Source organism: Canis lupus, chromosome 27 (genome assembly GCF_011100685.1).
Source record: "Canis lupus familiaris isolate Mischka breed German Shepherd chromosome 27, alternate assembly UU_Cfam_GSD_1.0, whole genome shotgun sequence".
Classification (NCBI taxonomy): domain Eukaryota; kingdom Metazoa; phylum Chordata; class Mammalia; order Carnivora; family Canidae; genus Canis; species Canis lupus.
Genome location: NC_049248.1, coordinates 36,354,365 through 36,374,708, shown reverse-complemented (window position 1 = coordinate 36,374,708; position 20,344 = coordinate 36,354,365). Strand labels below are relative to the sequence as shown.

At 38.7% G+C, this 20,344-nt stretch overlaps 2 protein-coding genes across 4 annotated transcripts in view; one reads left to right on the top strand and one right to left on the bottom strand.

Annotated features, from left to right (window-relative positions):
- The window catches only part of TMEM117 (transmembrane protein 117), a 462,108-nt gene that overhangs the window by 390,654 nt on the left and 51,110 nt on the right, over window positions 1-20,344 (bottom strand). The gene's annotated exons all lie outside the window — the stretch shown is intronic.
- Window positions 873-3,250, top strand: LOC119866336 (protein C1orf194-like). Its single transcript, XM_038577407.1, has one exon. It carries the CDS (start codon window positions 1,834-1,836, stop codon window positions 2,281-2,283), a length of 450 nt encoding a protein of 149 aa, XP_038433335.1. The 5' UTR covers window positions 873-1,833; the 3' UTR covers window positions 2,284-3,250.

Genomic DNA, 20,344 nt, shown 5'->3' with positions numbered 1-20,344 from the left:
TATCCTAAACTTCAATGGCATTTATTTATTTATTTGAGATGGTGGGTAGGGGGAGGAGCAGAAGGAGAGAAACAATCTAAAGCAGGCTTCACACCCGGCACAGAACCTGATATGAGGTTCAATCTCACGACTCTGAGATCATGACTTGAGCTGAAATCAAGAGTCAGATGCTTAACCAACTGAGCCACCCAGGTGCCCCAGATTCCTATAATTTAATATTTAATATTTATATAGTGTAAATTGTTTTCCCATCCTAAACATCACAACTGTATCTCTCTATGACTTAATCACTGGTGAATATTACTGACATTTCCTTTTCTGTGATGAAAGCATGAAAAATCTGTGGATAGCATATTAGTATATTTCTCAATTCTTTTAATTCAAAGAACTGTGTGTCCTTAATGCAGTTACATGACTATGGAAAATTAAATTGGCTATTTTTATAGTATATGAACTTGAAATTATGACAGAAAAATTATGAGTTTTTATTTAATCAAGGATGCAAACCAGCAACTTCAGAAAGATTAGTAGGAAAGTCATTTCAAATGTAATCTCATTTGAATTAGTCTCTTGTACACTTTTAGAAATAGTTATTTGCTAGTGCCTGGGGGAAGTAATAACTTATGATGTGTTAGTGGGGAAGAATACTGATATTGTAACAGGCTAGATGCTACTATGGTTTATCATTAACACATAAATAAAACAGTGATACCTACTGCAGGGGCACGTTGGGGACCAGTGTCCTATTTGTAAAATTGCCAATGTGTAACAAGGTCCCATCCTAGGTTGCACAACAAATATATGGACAAAAAATATTTTTAGATAGCTGTTAAGTACCAAGCATTAACTAAAATCCCAAATGTTCCTTGTATTAAATACATTGGGATAAATCCATTATAACTGATCATGCCATTTTTCCTAATCATCAGATTATCATAAGAGGATTAACACTGGTCGGGGGAAATGTCTATTCCCTAGTCCAGGTTGTTTCCTTTTAGGTAGGGAATGCTCCATCAGTTACGTCATTCCTAACTTGCCTCTACTTCCAGGGGAGAAGTGACTTACTTGATTGATGATTTTGGAAGAAGAAAATTGTTGTGTGTGGCTTAGCACCTTTTCTCTAGAGATCAGGTGTCTCCTGGAGAGCATCCCCAATTTCTGTTCTGCTCCTCCAGGGGAGGTATGTCAGAACAGTATTGCCTGAGTCTGAAGAAGCCCACTTAATTGTGGATTTTAGTATGCAGGAGTTCTCTTGCCTGCAAGATATAAGCCACCTTCTCTGGGACAAAGTCTTTCAGAACAGAGGTAATATTTTGGTCTCCATAAGCTTCATTTCTGTTTTATGTATGTATGTATGCATGTATGTATGTACGTATTTATTTAAAACTTGTGCAAAGGGAAGAGGTGCTTCTTATTGCTCCTCCCAGGACTTAAAAACATCAGTGATGAGAGTAACTGAACATTCCACAACAAGACAAAATACAACCGTCCAGACACTTTCATGTGTACCGACTTCCATACTCCTGCAAACTACCTAGATTATTTGAAGTTACAATGAAAAAACTCCATAGAAATGAGGCAAAGGTAAGGTTAACAAAATAGCATGGTCTGACCAAGAAAACCTCAATGCAAAGGTGATTTCTAGACCAAGTAGGATACAATAATAAGAGAATGTTATGCTAACATAAATTCACCACATTTGTCACTCTGTTGTAATGCCTTTGCCTTACAAAATCACACGTTTATGTCATCAAGTATAATTAAGCCAAGACCAGGTGTGCGGCTGCACGGGCTTTCCATCCCTCATACCAGCGTCTCACTCTGCCTTTTACCATGCCTTTCACCCGAGACCCTTACCAGCACCCTACGTTGGAAAACAATGATTCCTACCTGGGGAAACTCTGGGCTTCCAAGAAACTGCCATATAAGCACCCAACTCACCTTGCTCAGCAACAGGAACCCTGGAGTCAGCTCAGCTCAACTCCCACAATCACCTCCATGAGGCAGGATATTTATTTTTTTGCTTCTGAGATACCAAAGGATGACCTGGATTTCCGCTTAGCAGCCTTGTACAACCACCACATAGGGACATTCCAGAACAAAAGTGAGATAATTTTACACCAGGAGACCACCCAGGATATCCATGGAATCATCAAGACCCAATTCTCTGGAGAACTTTTACCCTCTCCTCCACCACCTTCCATCACTTCTCGAGCTAACATCAGACGCTGGATCAACCCTAAGAAGCAGTCGAGACTATCCACAGCATCCAGGGATCCATAGTGTCCCCTCACATTGCAGCCACCAATGGAGGCTACTCCTGAAAGAATGATGGTGGCTTCCTCTCTGCTTAGTGTTGACAGGCCCCTGGACTAATTAATCATAGTGGAACATGCTGCCACCCATCTCCATTAAATAGATTTGTGCTGAAAAAAAAAAAATTAAACCAAGACCACAAATAAGGACTAGATTTGTCTCCATGTTAATTTCACATCCAGTATCTTCCATCCCTATCAGGAAGGCATCAGGAATGCCTAATTTTTTATTATGTCTCTAAGTTCAAACAAAGAATTAGAAATAAATAACTGGAATTCCTAACCAATCCTTAAAGACAATTAAGTTACTGCTCCTATCTCTAAATTTATGTCCCTTCTTATCAAGACAATCCATTGGATACACACTACCCTCTAACCCCCAAGAAAAGGAGAGACTAGACAAGTGTTGAAAGAGACCAAAGCTTATGAGATATATTTGGTTTTACGGGTTGAATCCAACAAACTCTATTGCACTTTTTTCTGATCCTGCTGACAAGAGGTGCTCTAGTGTTGGAAATCTGGAGAAAGAAAGATTTAGAACTATCTACAGTAGAGTTTAGGAAGAAAGGTCATGGTGAACATGAGAGTGGGCATCTGAGGGAATCTGGTAACAACAAAGGAAAAGCGGCCAAACAGAGGTAGAGGTGGAGACACAGCCAATATAGAAGCCAGTGAATGGAAAGAATGACAACAAAGCACAAAGGTGGAACTCATTCATTCAATGAGTATTTGTTATGTGATTCTCCATGCAGAGCCTAACCTTAACTGCTGTTGTGAACATAAGAACTGCTCCTTCTCACAAAGATTTTGATATTTAGCTGGGGAAATGAGATACACAGAAGCAAAAAGCAAATAACATTCGAACAAAATGTGATTTAACAACTGAGTTGTACAGGAAATTTATTTAATACATGAGAATACAGAAAAGAAAGGAAAATGAGTGTGAAAAAGGACTGATGAAAAAATAAAACTTGGGAAGCCTGGGTGGCTCAGCGGTTGAGCGTCTGTCTTTGGCCCAGGGCATGATCCTGGAGTCCCAGGATCAAGTCCCATATCGGGCTCCTTCCATGGGGCCTGCTTCTCTCTCTGCCTGTGTCTCTGCCTCTCTCTCTGAGTCTCTCCTGAATAAATAAAATCTTTAAAAAAGAAAACAATAAAACTTCTACGGATTCCTCATCTTTGCCAAAGTCTTTCACATAAAGTCTCATTCACATGTCACAGTAAAAACTAGTTATTATTGTCTTCATTTTGTAGATGAGAAAGTAGGAGCTCAGAGAGTTACACAGTTTGTCCAAAGTCACATATCTGCCAAGTCAGCTATCTAGGATCTAAATCTAGCTCAACCAGATTCCAAATCTTTTTTTCTTTCCACTAAGCCATATTTTTTCTTTTTTTAAAAAGATTTTTTTTTATTTATTCATTCATGAGAAAGAGAGAGAGAGAGGGGTAGAGACACAGGCAGAGGGAGAAGCAGGCTCCATGCGGGAAGCCCAATGTGGGACTCAACCCCGGGACTCCAGGATCACACCCTGGGCCGAAGGCAGGCGCTAAACCGCTAAGCCACCAGGGATCCCTCCCTAATTTTTTTTTCAATATAAGAAACAATATATAAAGGAAAACAAGCACTAAAAAAATGAGCAAAACACATTCATCCACCCATTCATTCAAAAATTTTATTGATTTCCTTCTCTGAGTACATGCATGTGCTTGAGGAAAATGATCAGAGAGAAAATCATGTACCTACATTTTTGAAGTTTCTAGGCTAGAGGCAGGTACATAGGGATGGATGGGTAGTTAGATGGACAGCCTGACCAACAAATGTAAATAATACAGAATTCAATAAGAAAAATGCCATAGAAAAACCAGGAAATGCTATAGGGTTCAAATGAGGAAAGAGTACATCATTTTAAGAAAATCGGTAAAGGTATTATTAAAAGATGAAAATATGGACAGGTTTATGATATATGAAGCCAACAACGAAGGACAACATGAGAGCAGTGTACATGTGGAAAACCCAGTATCGATCAAGAACTAACAAAAAGCAATAATGTAATTGAAGTGTAAGATACGGGGAGTAGAGTACAGGAACAAAAAGCAGGAAAGTAGGGATCAGACTGTGGAAGACTTCAAATATATGGCTAAGTATTATACTGAATTTTAAATACAGTGAATAATTAGGTTTCCTCCCAGAGAAGAGTCACTCTGTGCATTATGCTTTAGAAAATAAACGTACACCAGGGTGCCTGGGTGACTCCGTTGGTTGAGTGTTCAACTCTTGATCATCATCTCATGAGTTGTGGGATCCAGTCCTGTGAAGGGCTCTGTGCTCACCTGGGAGTCTACTTGAAGATTCTCTCCCTCTGTCCCTCCCCCCACGCATGCTCTCTCTCTCTCTCTCTCTCTCTCTCTCTTCCTCTCTCTCCCTCTCTCAAATATATAAATCTTTTAAAAAGAAGATAAATTTACACAAATTTATCTACATTTTAAAGAACGAACTTTTAATTGCTGCTGAAATAGCACAATGGAAAGCACCCTAGGTTTAAACTGGCCTGATGAATAAAGGGGAAAAGGGGCACAAAGACATTTAAAGAATAAAATCTATAAAATTTGGTAACTGATAGCCTGTTGAGTATAAGGGAGGAAGAGATCAGGAACAGTTTCAGTGTTTCACATTCAGGAAACTGGTCATCCCAGAGTCCCAGGATCAAGTCCCACATTGGGCTCCCTGCTTAGTGGGGAGCATGTTCTCCCTCTACCCCTCTCTTTACCCCCCTACAGTGCTCTGTCCCTTACTCACACTCTCTCTCTAATAAATTTTTTAAAAAACAGAAATACAGGAAATAATGTTCCTTGCAGAAATCCAATAAGAAAATACCAAGCAGAGAACAGTTAACAGTATCAAATGGTACAAAGGCTGAACAGAATAAAGAAGGAAACAGGATTTGGTGTACAGATGGTCAATTGCAACTGAAGAAGTGCTTTCAGAAGCATGATGAGAAAGGTGAAGTGGTTTTGAGTGTTAGGTACTGCAGACAGCAATGGAATTAAGTTGAGAATGCAGGGTAACTCCCAGTGTTTGAAGGCAGGCATAGAGCCAAAGGCAACAAGACCCACTTGTACTAGGCAAGAATCAAATTAGTTTAAAAAAAAAAAGAGAGAGAGAAAAAAAAAAGGAAAGGAAGGATGCCTAGGTGGCTCAGTCAGTTATGCATCCAATTCTTGGTTTTGGCTCAGGCCATGGTCTTGGGGTCTCAGGCTCGTGGGACTGAGCCCCACATAAGGTGCTGTGCTCAGCATGGAGTTTGTTTGATATTCTCTCACCCTCTTCCTCTGCCCCTCCCCCTGCTCATGCTCTAAATAAATAAAATCTTTTATTAAAAGAATTACAAGGAGGAGGAGGAAGAGGACGAAGAGGAGGAGGAGAAGAAAAGGAATAAAAATGTCAAAGAAAATGCCTAGAACCCATAAAGCATTTATCTTGAAAAATAAAATCTGAAAAAAAGCTTCCAATTAACTAATGAATTACTAAATTATACAAAACTGCCCAGAAGGATTAACATGGTGAAGGAACCTTTTGTTTAGGCAGTGATTAATTTTCAGGTGAGGTTGGCACTGAAAAACTTTGCTGTTAATCTCTGTAAGAATTTGGTAATAAAAAAAAATAAAGAATTTGGTAATAAGTTAAAAAAGAAGTTAAGAAAAAAAAAGTGAATACTTTGCGAGAGCTGTTTTGAAAACAAAACCTATGACAGTTGGTGACATAAAAATCACCACCAACTTTAATCAGACTAGACCAGACAGGGCATACACAAAAAGGGCACTGTTGCTAATTATGGAAGGAAAGAAGGAAGGAGGGAAGGAGGGAAGGAGGGAAGGAAGGAAGGAAGGAAGGAAGGAAGGAAGGAAGGAAGGAAGGAAGGAAGGAAGGAAGGAAGGAAGGAAGGGAGAAATGTTCAAGCAGAACAATGTCCTTGTACCAGCCGTAATCACAGCACAGTGCTGGGAGTCCTACAGCAGCACATAGGCAGTATTTTTGTCAAATAATGTGAGTGTGTCTGACAGTTATGTTCTATCACAGGCTGTGTCCTTGATGATAAGAGTATTCTGGAGGGGGAGAAACAGAAACTGAAGTTTCCCCTATCCTCCAGAGAAGAACACTAAGATATCAATCTTACACACTGGTGTGGATGACTCAGTGCCACACACCAGGCAACTCGAATAGAGATCAGAAGAGAAATCTAAATCAACCTCAACCAGGCAACATCTAAAATTATAACCTAAGTCTATACAACTACATGATAGGACAAGGGCATCGCTGAGATTGCTCCACCTCCAATACTATATAGGTTTATAAATCCTCATCTTTGCTTTTTTTTCCTGATAAGAATCACACGAAACCTAACATTAGAAATAAATTCAAAGATTTGTTTGAAAATTCAGGTAAGAGTTACAAACCTTCCTGGTTTTATGTTAGCCCAGGAACATAAAAAGAAAAAGAAATTAAGCTAACAACCAGGCCCATGTGTTTATGATATGCATCACAAATAAGGGAAAGGGCTCAAGAGACAGACAACTAAGGTTTGAATCCTGGTTTAACCACTGCCCATTGGGGTGACCTAGAGCCAGCGATGTGGCCCTTCCCTGCGTGGGTGTTTTATCTGCCAAATGAGGGTAGTAATATCACCATGTCATAGGAATGTTGTTAGGATTATGTTGTGATTTATATAAATCACTTACTCAAGTGCCTGACACATATTACTATTACGTGAGTTATTACTATTATTATTTTATCTCCATATCAATAAATCAGATTTGACCTCTGCATGCTACTTATCACATCTACAACTGGGCACAGGAGTTCTTAACTAAAAGGTTTCAGATCATCTGAACATGCACTAGGAAGCTGAGACTCGCTATGGATCTAATTGTCACAGGAGAGGGATGCCTGGATGGCTCAGTGGTTGGGCATCTGCCTTTGGCTCAGGGCGTGATCCTGGAGTCCCAGGATCGAGTCCCACATTGGGCTCCCTGCATGGAGCCTGCTTCTCCCTCTGCCTATGTCTCAGCCTCTCTCTCTTTCTGTGTCTTTCATGAATAAATAAAATATTTTTTAAAATTTATAATAATAATAATAATAATAATAATAATAATAATAATAATAATTGTCACAGGAGAGAGGGATGGACCCGAGGAAGGAGCAGCAGTTGGGGGCGGGCTCTAATATTAAGCTGGTAACATCAGAGAAGACGTTTAGATCTACTTCAGGCCAACAAAAAATCAGAAAGAGCCAGAGGCTCTGACAGTAAATCTACCTGGCTTATGGGTTAGCTTCTTCAATGCTGGGAATATATAGGTCGAGTAATGGAATAGAAAAGTTGCAAAAAAAAAAAAAAAAAAGAAAGAAAAGAAAAAAAAAAAAAGAAACGAAAAGTTGCAAGAGACAATTGTTTATTTTTATAGCCCCAGGAACTGGAAAGATCTCAAGTGCCATCTACATCCAGCAGTTGCATATTCTAGTAGCAGTAACACAATGATAGTTGACTATATTTGTCTTTCTGACACTGTAGAAAGATTTACAGACTAAGATGTTCATATGAAAGCAATGTAGACAGTACAATAAAGGCAGCACCCGGGGATCCCTGGGTGGCGCAGCAGTTTAGCACCTGCCTTTGGCCCAGGGCGCGATCCTGGAGACCCCGGGATCCAATCCCACATCAGGCTCCCGGTGCATGGAGCCTGCTTCTCCCTCTGCCTGTGTCTCTGCCTCTCTCTCTCTCTGTGACTATCATAAATTTAAAAATAAATAAATAAATAAATAAATAAATAAATAAATAAATAAATAAATAAATAAATAAATAAAAATAAAGGCAGCACCCTATGAACACCCTAAATGTTTCACCAAATATCCTGGTAAAATAAAGCGATAAAATCATGCAGCCGTTAAGATGTATTTATAAATGAGACCTAATGACCTAGAGGGGGTGGAATCATAATAACTACTGATAGAGACCATAAGTTCATGTTTTATAAATATATATTTACATGAAAACATCAAAATATGAGCAGTAGTGGTCTCGAGATAGTGGGATGACACGGGAATTTTTTCTTTTTTGAACCTCACCACATTTTCTCTACTCTACACAACATTCTTGTCTTAGTTTCATCATTAAGCAGTGTTTTTTAAGAAAACAAAGAGGTTGGCATGAAGTCACTGAAATCATTCAGCAGTGGAGAGCAAAGGGTTGGAACAGGGAATCCCTCCCCTCTCTCCCTTGCACTTTTCTCCCTCCGATCTCCCCCTCATGTGATGGCCACAGAGACGAGCATTATCAGGTTGCCCATGTTACACCTGAGGAGAAGGAATGAGTTAGCAGTGGCTATGAACTTATCCTCCCCTTCTTTTTTTACCCACTCCTCACTCTCTTCCTGCTATGATTGACCATAATGGCCACAGCAGTCTTTTCTGGATCAAACAGGAGAGTTTAGTTAGCATAGAGTTGGGGGAAGAAATGTCTGCAGTAACAACAGTGAAATGTGGTCATCTCCTCCCATCTTAAAGAAAAATCTTTCCTTACCCTCACCTCCTCCTGGATATGAGGACACCATATACTCAGTAAACACTACTGGATTTTTCTTCCCTTCTCTCCTTCTTTCTCCAATGACAGGAACTGTATCTGTTTTGTTCTCCACTAAATTCCTAGCACAGTGCTTGGCACACAGTAGGAGCTCTACAGTTGCTTGTGAAATGAAGGGATTAGTTCATCCAATCACCACATAAGACTTAGAGCACAGATAAGGAGGAATAAAACGTGGCCACCAGGGATCCCTGGGTGGCGCAGCGGTTTAGCGCCTGCCTTTGGCCCAGGGCACGATCCTGGAGACCCAGGATCGAATCCCACGTCAGGCTCCCGGTGCATGGAGCCTGCTTCTCCCTCTGCCTGTGTCTCTGCCTCTCTCTCTCTCTCTGTGACTATCATAAATAAATAAAAATTTATTAAAAAATAAATAAATAAATAAAACGTGGCCACCATCTAGAGGGAGAATGAGGAGTGGTCACGGGCAGGATGATATTTAGGGGACCTGCAGGTCTAAGAGGGGGAGTGAGCACTGATAGAGAGGAGCAAAACTGGAGCAGAAGAGCAAGTTTACTAACTCCAGTTGTTCTGCATGGATAAATGTTCCTAGCAGCTAGCCCTCCAAACCCATCTTCTCCCCAACACCCGCCCCCCACCACGTCCCCCACTCCCTCACACACTGCTTGCACATCAGGCTGTAGGATCAGAGCTTCAAAGAAAAATTGACTGAATTTGGCCAGAGCCTCCTGTGATCCTTTGTCTATGCTAGACTACACCAGAGAAAATAAGGAAAGGATAAAGCATTTCTGCCTTTTACATCTCGGACTATTGATATCTAACATCCCAAAAACATATGGGAGACTTCCGACTACCAAAATACATGAACATAAATGGAAAAGCCCATGATACCTTTTGTCCTACTTGACACGATACATTTCATATTCGGTCACTTGTAACATTGCTACTCTCAACTGTGTGTCTCTAAACAAATAATTGTTTTTCTCTTGTCATGACGAAGTAAACAAAGTGCTTAATTAAAAGGAGATGCCAACATTTCCTTTACTCTCTTACTAAAGTGTATTGTGTGATTCTGTGCCTTGCATAAATCCAATTTGTATCGATTTTCTAGAAAGAATATAGTGAGAGCTATAATGGCAACATGTCACACAGTGGCAATCATTGGAATGACTCATAAACCCGGAGAACACTTGGATGTTAGCTTTAAACAGAGTGACTTGCACAGAATCAGATTTACCGCCCCTTGCTGCTCCTTATCCCTGTATCTAGCTCCCCTGCAAATGTCTTTCAGATAGCCCCAATCTTCTACCAAAATACTGTTAGCTCCCTTCCATTCGGGTACAGTTAGTTTCTTTATATCACAATGTGACAGGACGGATACCTAAACACAAATTTTATTAACCTATGTGAATATGTGGACAGTAACGAGTTTAAAATAGGACCATTAAACAATATGACTTTTTTATCACTACACATTGTTTCACATGATCAATATTTACTGAATATAATGTGCTTTCTTGTGGTGGAGGAAAAATCAGATCTGGACATTGAACTCAAGGATTTAAAGTGTAGTGGATATGCCTTTCAAGTCAGGTTTGCTAACTGGAGCCCAAGAACCCACAGAAAGTCCATGAACGAGCTTTCAGGGACCTATAAATCTCTTAAAGTGAATGTGATGGGTTATATGTTGGTATGTGCATTTGGCACGGTCGGATGTTTAATAGACATCAAATTCTCAGAAGGACTGTTGGCTTCAATGAGGTTAAGAGCCATTGAGTTGGAGCTTATATAAAGTATTTCATTTCTCAAAATATTTCTAGTTGCTCAAAACATTTTTTGAGCTTTTCCTTTGTAATGTTTCAAAGCCTAGGACACTTTTTGTGAATAATCTCAATAATGACAAGTCTTCTTTGGAGGAGAGCCCTCAATTTAAAAGTCATCCAAAAACATGGTAGAAAAATATGATAGAAAGATGCTTAAACTGTGAAGTTTATTTGGGTTAAAATAAACATAAATATAAAATAAGACTAATATTCTTGGGGGACATAAAATACATTAAAGCCTATTCATTAATTGAAAATCATGTGGAAAAGCATAATAATTACACCAGTATCTTAAGGATAATATTAACCAGAGTGGGAGGAAAAAAATCACAATTTTCCTCCTTCATTAAATTTTGCAGAGAAAGGGGATCCCTGGGTGGCTCAGTGGCTTAACGCTTGCCTTTGGCCAAGAGCGCGATCCTAGAGTCCCGGGATCGAGTCCCGCGTCAGGCTCCCTGCATGGGGCCTGCTTCTCCCTCTGCCTGTGTCTCTGCTTCTCTCTCTCTATGTCTATCATGAATAAATAAATAAAACCGTTTTTAAAAAAAATTTGCAGAGAAAGCTTTGAAATGGCTGCTGTGGTTGAAAGGCATAAGATGATTTTCTTAGCACTCAAGCTAGAATACTTGAAGATTCCTTGCTCATTCTTTTATCTCCAACAAGCAGGCATTGAGTTTCTGAGGCACATGATGGAGGGTTGGTGGGCAGTTCTGATGGGGAATGGAGAGCAGAAGATAATCTCCTTTCTTTTCCTAGCAAACCCCATGAATCAAGAATTACTTCCTTTACATTTTCCCCATTATGTCACATTAACTGTTAATCTATTTGCATATATTTTATAAACCACATGTAATTTTAAATTCTCTTTTATTTGCATGTGTAAAAAGGATAAAGTATCTCTGGGCTCTTTGATTTGTACCATACATGTGTTAGAAATAACCTGAAGTGTCCAAATTAGAGAAGAATGAAGACTAATTTGCTCATTTATTTTAGGAAGATTATTTAGGCCTAGGGCAACAACTTCTTTTTCCATGAACTCCTAGATCCGGCTCTGGCAAATTTTAGATGAATGGAATTGTTTTTAAAAAGATGGTAGGGGCAGCCTGGGTGGCTCAGCAGTTTAGCGCCGCCTTCAGCCCAGGGCCTGATCCTGGAGTCCTGGGATCGAGTTCCGCGTCGGGCTCCCTGCATGGAGCCTGCTTCTCCCTCAGCCTAGGTCTCTGCTTCTCTTTCTCTCTATGTCTCTCATGAATAAATAAATAAAATCTTTTAAAAAAAAGATGGTAGAATGGAAACTCCATGAGGGCAGAGATTTTTGTCTATTCTCAGCACTTATAAGAGTACCAGGTACATTTAGAAGACCAGAAATCTCAAGGACGAAACACACACTCAAAGACCTTTTAATACGCAAATGTTGGTGCAAATGTTATTTTGGAATGAAGAAAATGGAACAGTAAGGGATTAAACTGCTCAGTACTCAGTATAATGATGTGAAGAAGTTGTTTTTCTTGGCTATAGAGAATAGTCAGAGAATTGTTTTTAATTTCTCTTTCAGATAGATAGAAGGTGGGAGTGGGAAAGCCAAGACACTCACCTGGGTGATAAATAATCAGTTGGTACAACAGAGCTGGCAGGGACCTCAGAAGAAAGACTCCACTATGAAATGGATGCTGAAGGCTTTAACAACTGTGCTAGAGGCCATCTAATGCCTTCATGTAACCTTCGGGCCATAAGTTGAGTGTAGTTGAACATATGCAGATTGAACTGAAATGCAAACATTTTCTTGGACTGGATAAAAAAAATTTTCAGGTTCTAGAGACTCAGGAGCAACCCAAAGATCAGATCTATGTCAACAGAACTCCATGGTTCGAACTCAGTCGGCTCTGCCACTTGGATTAGGAAAAACCAATCTAGTCATGAATTTTTCCCTAATTTCAATGCTCACTCCACTCACATATGAAAGGAACCATTTGCAAAGCTTTTAAGAAACAACTGTTCACATTCAAAATGGTACAAGTACTAAGAGATTCCCACTTGAAAGATGAAGATACCACTTAAATCACTAATATCAGGAAGGATTTTATTTTAGTTTTTAAAGATTTTATTTATTTATTCATGAGAGACACAGAATGAGAGAGAAAGAAAGAGGCAGAGACACAGGCAGAGGGAAAGGCAGGCTCGCTGCAGGGAGACCGATGTGGGACTCAATCCCCGGGGTTCCAGGATTATGCCCTGAGCCAAAGGCAGACACTCAACTGCTGGCCACGTAGGCATCCCTCAGGAAGGATTTTAAAAGTAAAAAGGTGTTAAATAAAATTTCTTTTGGTGAACTACTTAGAGATTCTGGTTTATCTAATTACTTTGAAAAGATAAAAAAAAAAAAAAACATTCTTTAGAGTCTGTGAAGATGCCAAGTTTCTAAGGCAAACTGATCTTAGCAAAACTAAAATGTTTCTTTTCTGAAATTATACTATCTGGCAAAATGACCACGCATTCATTTAGATAGGAAACAATACTCTGAATGCACGATCATTAAATATGATAGTGACAAAAGTTAAAGAATTGGGCTTTGTTTCATTTTGTGGAAGAAAAAGTTAAGCCATCAGAATGATGGTATTTGAGTACATAAAGGAGTCATTGAGGCAGAATTAAACACTCTTGGTGAGAGGAAGATTAGAAAGGACAGGATTCCTGTTCTAGGTCAGATAACTAGATAACCATAGGTAGGCATATAAATGGCCCAGGCTGAGGTGACCTGCCAGATAAAGAGTGTTGCCTGCATTGAGTAATCTCCAAGAAAAAGAGCCACTCACTGGCAGAAACTTTTTTTTTAAGTTATTGTCACTTTTTTTTTTAAGATTTTTATTTATCTATTCATGAGAGACACAAAGAGAGAGAGAGAGGCAGAGACACAGGCAGAGGGAGAAGCAGGCTCCTCCCAGGGAGCTCGAGTGGGACTCTATCCCAGGACCCAGGGATCATGCCCTGAGCTGAAGGCAGATGCTCAACCACTGAGCCACCCAGGCATCCCAGAAACTTTTTTTAAGGGCAGTTATATCAGACATTTTTATCTTTTTCTCTAATGTCCAGGTTCCCATAAAGCCCACATCTCAGGCTATGAATAAATGTTCCCTAATCACAACCTCTTCATCTTGTCTTTACCTAAAAAAGAACTAGACAACTTCAATGGATTATAGTTTTCAAGTAAGATAACGAATTTTAAATGAGATCGGATACAGATTATTAATGTAACACACGAGAATCATTCTAATAAAATCTTATGCTGCACTGATATTCCCATTTCAGAAAACTGGGATGACACATTCTGACGTCTTTTCCGCTAATTTGTATTTTTCTCTATCCCATAGTCAATAGTTGTCTCTTGTACTCAATTGACCTCATGTCCTGAACACTCAATGCCTTAGAAAAGTTCTTATTAAAACATCAGCAAAAGCAGTCATTAATAATGCTTAGTGACCTTTTCCTATCCAGCACTAGAGGAACCAGATTTTTTTTCATAATTTCATGGTATCCACTTTCCTTGACTTGTAGCCAAAAAATACAATACTTATTCTGAAAAGGATCTGCCAAGTAGCACCAAGAGAGGACTGATAAATATTTTATTCTTGTTCTAAATGTAACTGGAGTCCACAAAATCAAGTAAATTTCAGGAGACTTGAATACTGGCAAGAATAAAGTTACTAATGTCATAGTTTTAAAATTCCATCAATACCTCATGAATTTTCCAGAAAAGATCAACCATAAAATAAAGATTTTCAATCCTTTGCTTTGCAATTTAGTAGAAATAATTTATTTGTAGTATTTGTTTTTCTATTTAAAGGTACTTCTGTGCATTTCTTTGCTAAGCTACTGCTGGGTTTTAATCATTTATCCAGTTTTTCACAATAATGTTGAAACTTTATTTCCCAAAGTGCAAGCTACTATTTTCATTTAATGTCATTTGAGTAATTAAGGTTTGTTCTCTAATTTTTATCGATTTAATGAAGTGTTAAATAGCACTAAATCTAGGCCTGGCTCCTCTGCGTCACCATATATCCCTCTAACTTCTGAAACATTGATAATCACCTTTGGGTGACACTACTGTGATCTGTCTTCAATATCCTCCTACCCCCACACCTTCTTTCTCCACAGTGGAAGCCACTTAATCTCTCCTGGATATCCAGTCTTATCATGGGCTTCAGACCAATAGCATCCTCATGAGAATGGAACTTTAGCTCAATATGGAGCACTCAGATAGCAAGTCAACCTTGTTATTAGTCCAACTCTGATAACTGACTCTTTGGCAAAGTTTTAACTACCAGGCTTCAGCCTTGTTCCTGAAATCAAGTTTCAGTTGATCCTCTAGATGTGGTAACTGGGTCCCTTGCTCACTTCCTTCTGTACCTGAGTCTCTCTCCTGATGAAACCATCACATTTGTTCTCTGTATACCAGAGAATACCTTCCTGAATGGATTTACCTACCAATATTTATGGTTCCTCCTGGTCCCACAGCCCAGCCCAGCCTCAACCTCCTCTACTCAAGGGCACGTCTAGTTCCAATTTCCAGATTGGATTCAATAAATTATATGATGGGAAACCATATAGTCTTTACAAGTTATGTTACCTTATAATACTTAACAAAATGGGAAGAATCCAAAAACAAAATTGTGTTCTGATTAGTCAAAAGTTGTAGAATGGCAGACAATACTAATTTTCATTTTTGTATCTTTCTCTCGACCACTGTCTCTCTCCATCTCTCTCTCTATTTTTTCCTTTGGTTCTATGCTTTCCAAACGTTCTATACTAAGCATGCATTGCCTTTTAAATAACCTTAAGAAAAGAATTGGGATGAAAAATAATTTTAAAGCACCTTCAAATATAATAAAGGATCTGATTGATTCCTTCAAATATAATAAAGGTACCTTCAAATATAATAAAGGATCTGATTGATTACTCTTCTAATGTCTTAATTAATCAACAGGGATGATATCTCAAAAGAGATGTGTTTAATGCTACAATTTCTTAATCTCCCTCTGTGTGGCGCCTGTTCCTATCCTCAGAACACTGCCCCAAGCAGATCTGAACTGAATCTTAATGAAAAAGCAAGTAAACAAATGAATACACCAAAAACACTGCATCTAATTACCCCCATTCAAATGCACTATGCTGTGTTAATCTCCAGCTGTCTAGTTCCACCAGAAGATTTTTATTGCAGTCAGAAAAATCAGACACTTTGAAAGTAGACTGAGAAAATTATAGGTGGGCTCCAAATTGCAAAATACAAATTCATCTTCAACTCGTACCCAGTTTGACAAGAAAGGATCAGTATAAACACTTCCTGAATGCTTGCCAATTTTGACCAGCTTTATACTAATATACCTATAAGGATAAAATGAGTATATAGGAATCCTTATGACAAACCTCTTCAGAGATAAGAGCAGTTTTGTGCAAGGTCATATATCTATGTAATGGCATATCCAGCTCTGTCTCTGGAGCTCATTTTCTTTCTAAAACATTCCTTAGGACTAAGGATTCTGCTAATTCAATATAGGACAATTAAAGAGAATGTATGTAAAGTACCTTGCACTGTGCTGGGCATTGAGCAAGTGGTCAATAATAGTAGTTCTTTTTACAGTTGCTCAAAGTTAGTGGTTGTTATATACTCTCACTTCAAAAAGAATTAAATGTGGGCAAATACACCTAAAATGAATTTCAAACATTTTCCGTTAATTGAATTAGCTTACTAAGAAAATACATAACACTGTTTCCCACATAATTCCAGTATGCTGAATTCATGATATGGTAAATTCCTATTTATCCAGAATGATCAAGAAATAAGGCTGCTTAGCATTGCTACTTTTAAATGTATGTGTAGACTACCAATGTTTTACACTGCACCCAGTAAAATCCCCTAACATATACTGAAGATAAGTTTATCTCTTTGATAGTCCATAAGACATTTTCAGAATCTTTCACAAATTATGATCTTGAATTTCCACTGTGGTCTAGACTGACAACCCATTGATAAAGATATCCAATAAACTGTGCTCTAGGTAACCCAACTTTTACTTCATGCCTTACAAGGCTCCTTGCTCTTGGATGTCTTCAGTTAGAGCAAAGGGAAGTATTTTAGATTACTTAATTAAACACTATCAGGACCAGACTTCAAGCAATGGGAGTCTAAACAAAACAGCATAAACATCAGCTGCTCTCATATGGTTGAAGTAGAACTGGTATGGAATTCTCAACATCTAAAAAATTCTTGTGTGACGGCAGGGGCTTCATTCTCAAGATCTTTTTGATCTTGCCACAATGCTTGATTATCTTGTATATCATATATTTGTGACAGCCACCCACTGGCCAATAGTGCCCCATGCCAGGCGGAAGCTGACTGCTATCTTCTTTGGCTAGTATAAGAATCTGGATGTTCTGAAATCAGTCAGATAGGTTACTTTTCCAACTACTTTTAAGGCCACTTTCGTCTTAAAGCCAATCCTACTTTCTGTAGATCTCGTCAGACTCTCTGTTTCTATTGCAAATGCTAACAAATCAGTTCAGGAGTTGAATTTCAAGAAAAGTGTTATGTAAGAGAAGCAGTCTCAGAGTACAACTAACCACTGTGCTGGACACTGTGAAGTAAGTCATCCAACACCAACATCACATGGTGCTCTCGCCCACAGAAAACTGTTTAAGGGGACACTGCATTAGGCCAACAAGATCAACTCACTCCTAGGACTCTGGAGTCACTATTTTCCTGCACCCTAGGTATCTAAAAAGGATTACAGATGAGATGAAAACAGCTTCCCATCCCACCGCCAGATCTAGGTCAGGTCTAGAAATGTGGGGTTCAAATAGAGTTTATTATTATTAATTATTACTCAGGTAGGATCTATTATTAATCATAATATATCCTGAAAGTCTAGTTTGATGTTAAAATGCCCAGAAGGGTATTAAAAAATTACAGCTACAGTAGTAAAAAAAAAAAACACCATTAAAAGAAAATTAAAAAGTCATGAGGACTCAGATTCATAAGGTTAAGATTGAGGAAGTACTTGAAATATTCTCCAGTAGCTATATTAACTCATCTGGGGGGAAAGATAAAGAATTCTGTTTTGACTCGTTAACCTTCAGATACCAATTAAGCAAACTTATTTAGAATTTAGGAGAAAAAAAAAAAGAATTTAGGAGAAAATTCAAAGCTATGACGTATATATGTGTGTGAAATATATTTAATAGTTGCCTTCATGGAGATGACAGTTGATACCATGAGAACAGACAAAAACAAGATAGAAAGTGAGGATAAAGGAACAAAGGCTAAGAACAAAACCTCAGGAAATGCAAATATATAGCAAGCTAAAGAGAAAGGCAAGCATACAAGGAGCTGTCAAGTAACATGGGAATTGGAATAATCCACTTCTTAAGAGCTAAGGAAAGCAAACATATCTACAATGTAGTTCTGGGCCATAGTTAAAAAATGCAGTGAGAGGATGAGGAAGATGTGGACTGAGAACATTGAGTCTAGCAATGCTTTAGTCAAAGCATTTTAAGTTGCAAAGGAACAGTCAAGCAAAGAAGGATTTATTTAATAATCTGAAAGGCAAGCCCATGAAGAAAGAAATTAATGTGAAGTTCAGTCTTACAGGATGTTGAACTAGGAGGCAACTAGGACCAAAGACACCCTTTCAGAGTCTACCTGATGAATCTCATTTCGAATTTTTCTCCTACGTAGCCTCGTCTCCTTGTACACAGACCAATATGGTTGCCTGACTCAAAAACAAATAATAGGACAAAACAAAATAAAAAAACACCACAAACTGAAATTTCCCTGTCTTAACACAAATTCGTTTGACAATCTGACAAGCCATGGGTCATGTGCACATTCTGTAAGTCACAAGGCATAACCATGGCCACCAAGGCCTTCAGCAGAGGCCACAGATTGCGACAAAATTCTAAAAGGGTGTGTAAGAGGGGTGGGATTATAATTTAATCAGCATTTCAAAATGCAGAGCTTATATCTGCCTATATCTTACTAGTTACTAGTAAGCCTGTATCTTACTAGTTACTATACACTGAACCTAAATTTTTGTTTTTTCCTAAATGTCAGCAGAGTAGGAGACCAAAGAAGTTGAGGACAACCACATAATTACTAACTATGAACAATATGAAAACTACCCTATAAAAGTGATAAGATGGGATGCCTGGGTGGCTCAGTGTTAGAGCATCTGCCTTTGGTTCAGGGCGTGGTCCTGAGTTCCGGGATCGAGTCTCACGTCAGGCTCCCTGCATGGAGTCTGCTTCTCCCTCTGCCTATGTCTCTGCCTCTCTCTATATACATCTCTCATGAATAAATAAATAAAATCTTTTTTAAAAAGTGGTAAGATGACCAAAGGGAATAGAAATGCACTCATGGGGGGGAATGGTTTTGCTGACCTCCAAAAATGAGTAGGATTTCAACAAAAAATGAGAAAAAAAGAGGGACAGGGATCATACCCTACCTAGAAGACACCATCTCTGCTGCTAGGCTGAGAGCCCCTGAGAGTAAAAAATATTCTCCATTCACCTTTGTATCTCCAGTGCCTAGTATAGTAGCAGCCACAAAGCAGCACCTCAATCAATATTAATATTTTCACGCTAAATATTAATAAGTATAAATAAGGGGAAATACCAGCAAAATTATGAGAAAGTTTGGGGTCTGTCCATAAGACAAGTATATCTAATACTTGAAGAGTAGTAAGAGGTAAGTTTATGACCATATTAGGGAGGGTACTGGTCATAAACTAAGCACTGGATCTCAACATGGTATAGGCAGTATTACTGCTTTGGAAATAAAGAGACTAAATTATAGGTCCAGATCTGCCAAAAGCTCCCTCGATCATTCCTCATCTGTCACATGAAGCTGGCAAATTCTCTCCACACATCTCAGACAGCTGCTATGAGAATCAAATTTTAAAACATATGTTAAAGATGGTGTTATTAATTTTTGTATCCCCCACAGCATGCCTCAAGGAACTTTGCTCAGTAAATATTTCACAACTTTAATTTCTCTGTATACTGTGAAACTATTCAAATGGAAGAAATGTTCAATCCCTACAATTAATCAATCTGCTGAATTTAGTAGATAGTCCATAATGATTTGTTGCACTGGTGTTTTCATCTTAGCATTTATTTCCTTTAAACATTGTCATGTAAATTATATTCAAGAAGGGAGGGGGCATTGAAAATCTATGACATATAAGAGAACCAATTAGAAACAAGGGATACAAAGGTGAACCATCCACCATGCCTTCCCTCAAAGAATCTAATATGGGATAGGAGGCATCTATATAAATACATGTAATACCAAGGAACACCATGAAAATGGAAATTTGAGTAAAGTACTCTGATGTGATAGCTGTCTCCAAGATGGTTGCCATTAGTTTCTTTCCTCCATTATGTGCCTCTGTCATTCTCTTGGCAAAGAATAAAGCCTTTTCTCTCACTCCCTTGAATCTGGGCTGGCCTGTGAATTCAATGACCAATAGAATACGATGAAAGTGATAGTATGCCAGTTCCACACCTAACATCTAAGAGAACTGACGATCTCCATCTTATTCTCTTGGAGGCCTCAGCCTAC

Bases quoted from the DNA above. Each gene is read 5' to 3' on its own strand.
- LOC119866336 (XM_038577407.1), top strand. From the start codon at position 1,834: ATGCCTTTCACCCGAGACCCTTACCAGCACCCTACGTTGGAAAACAAT.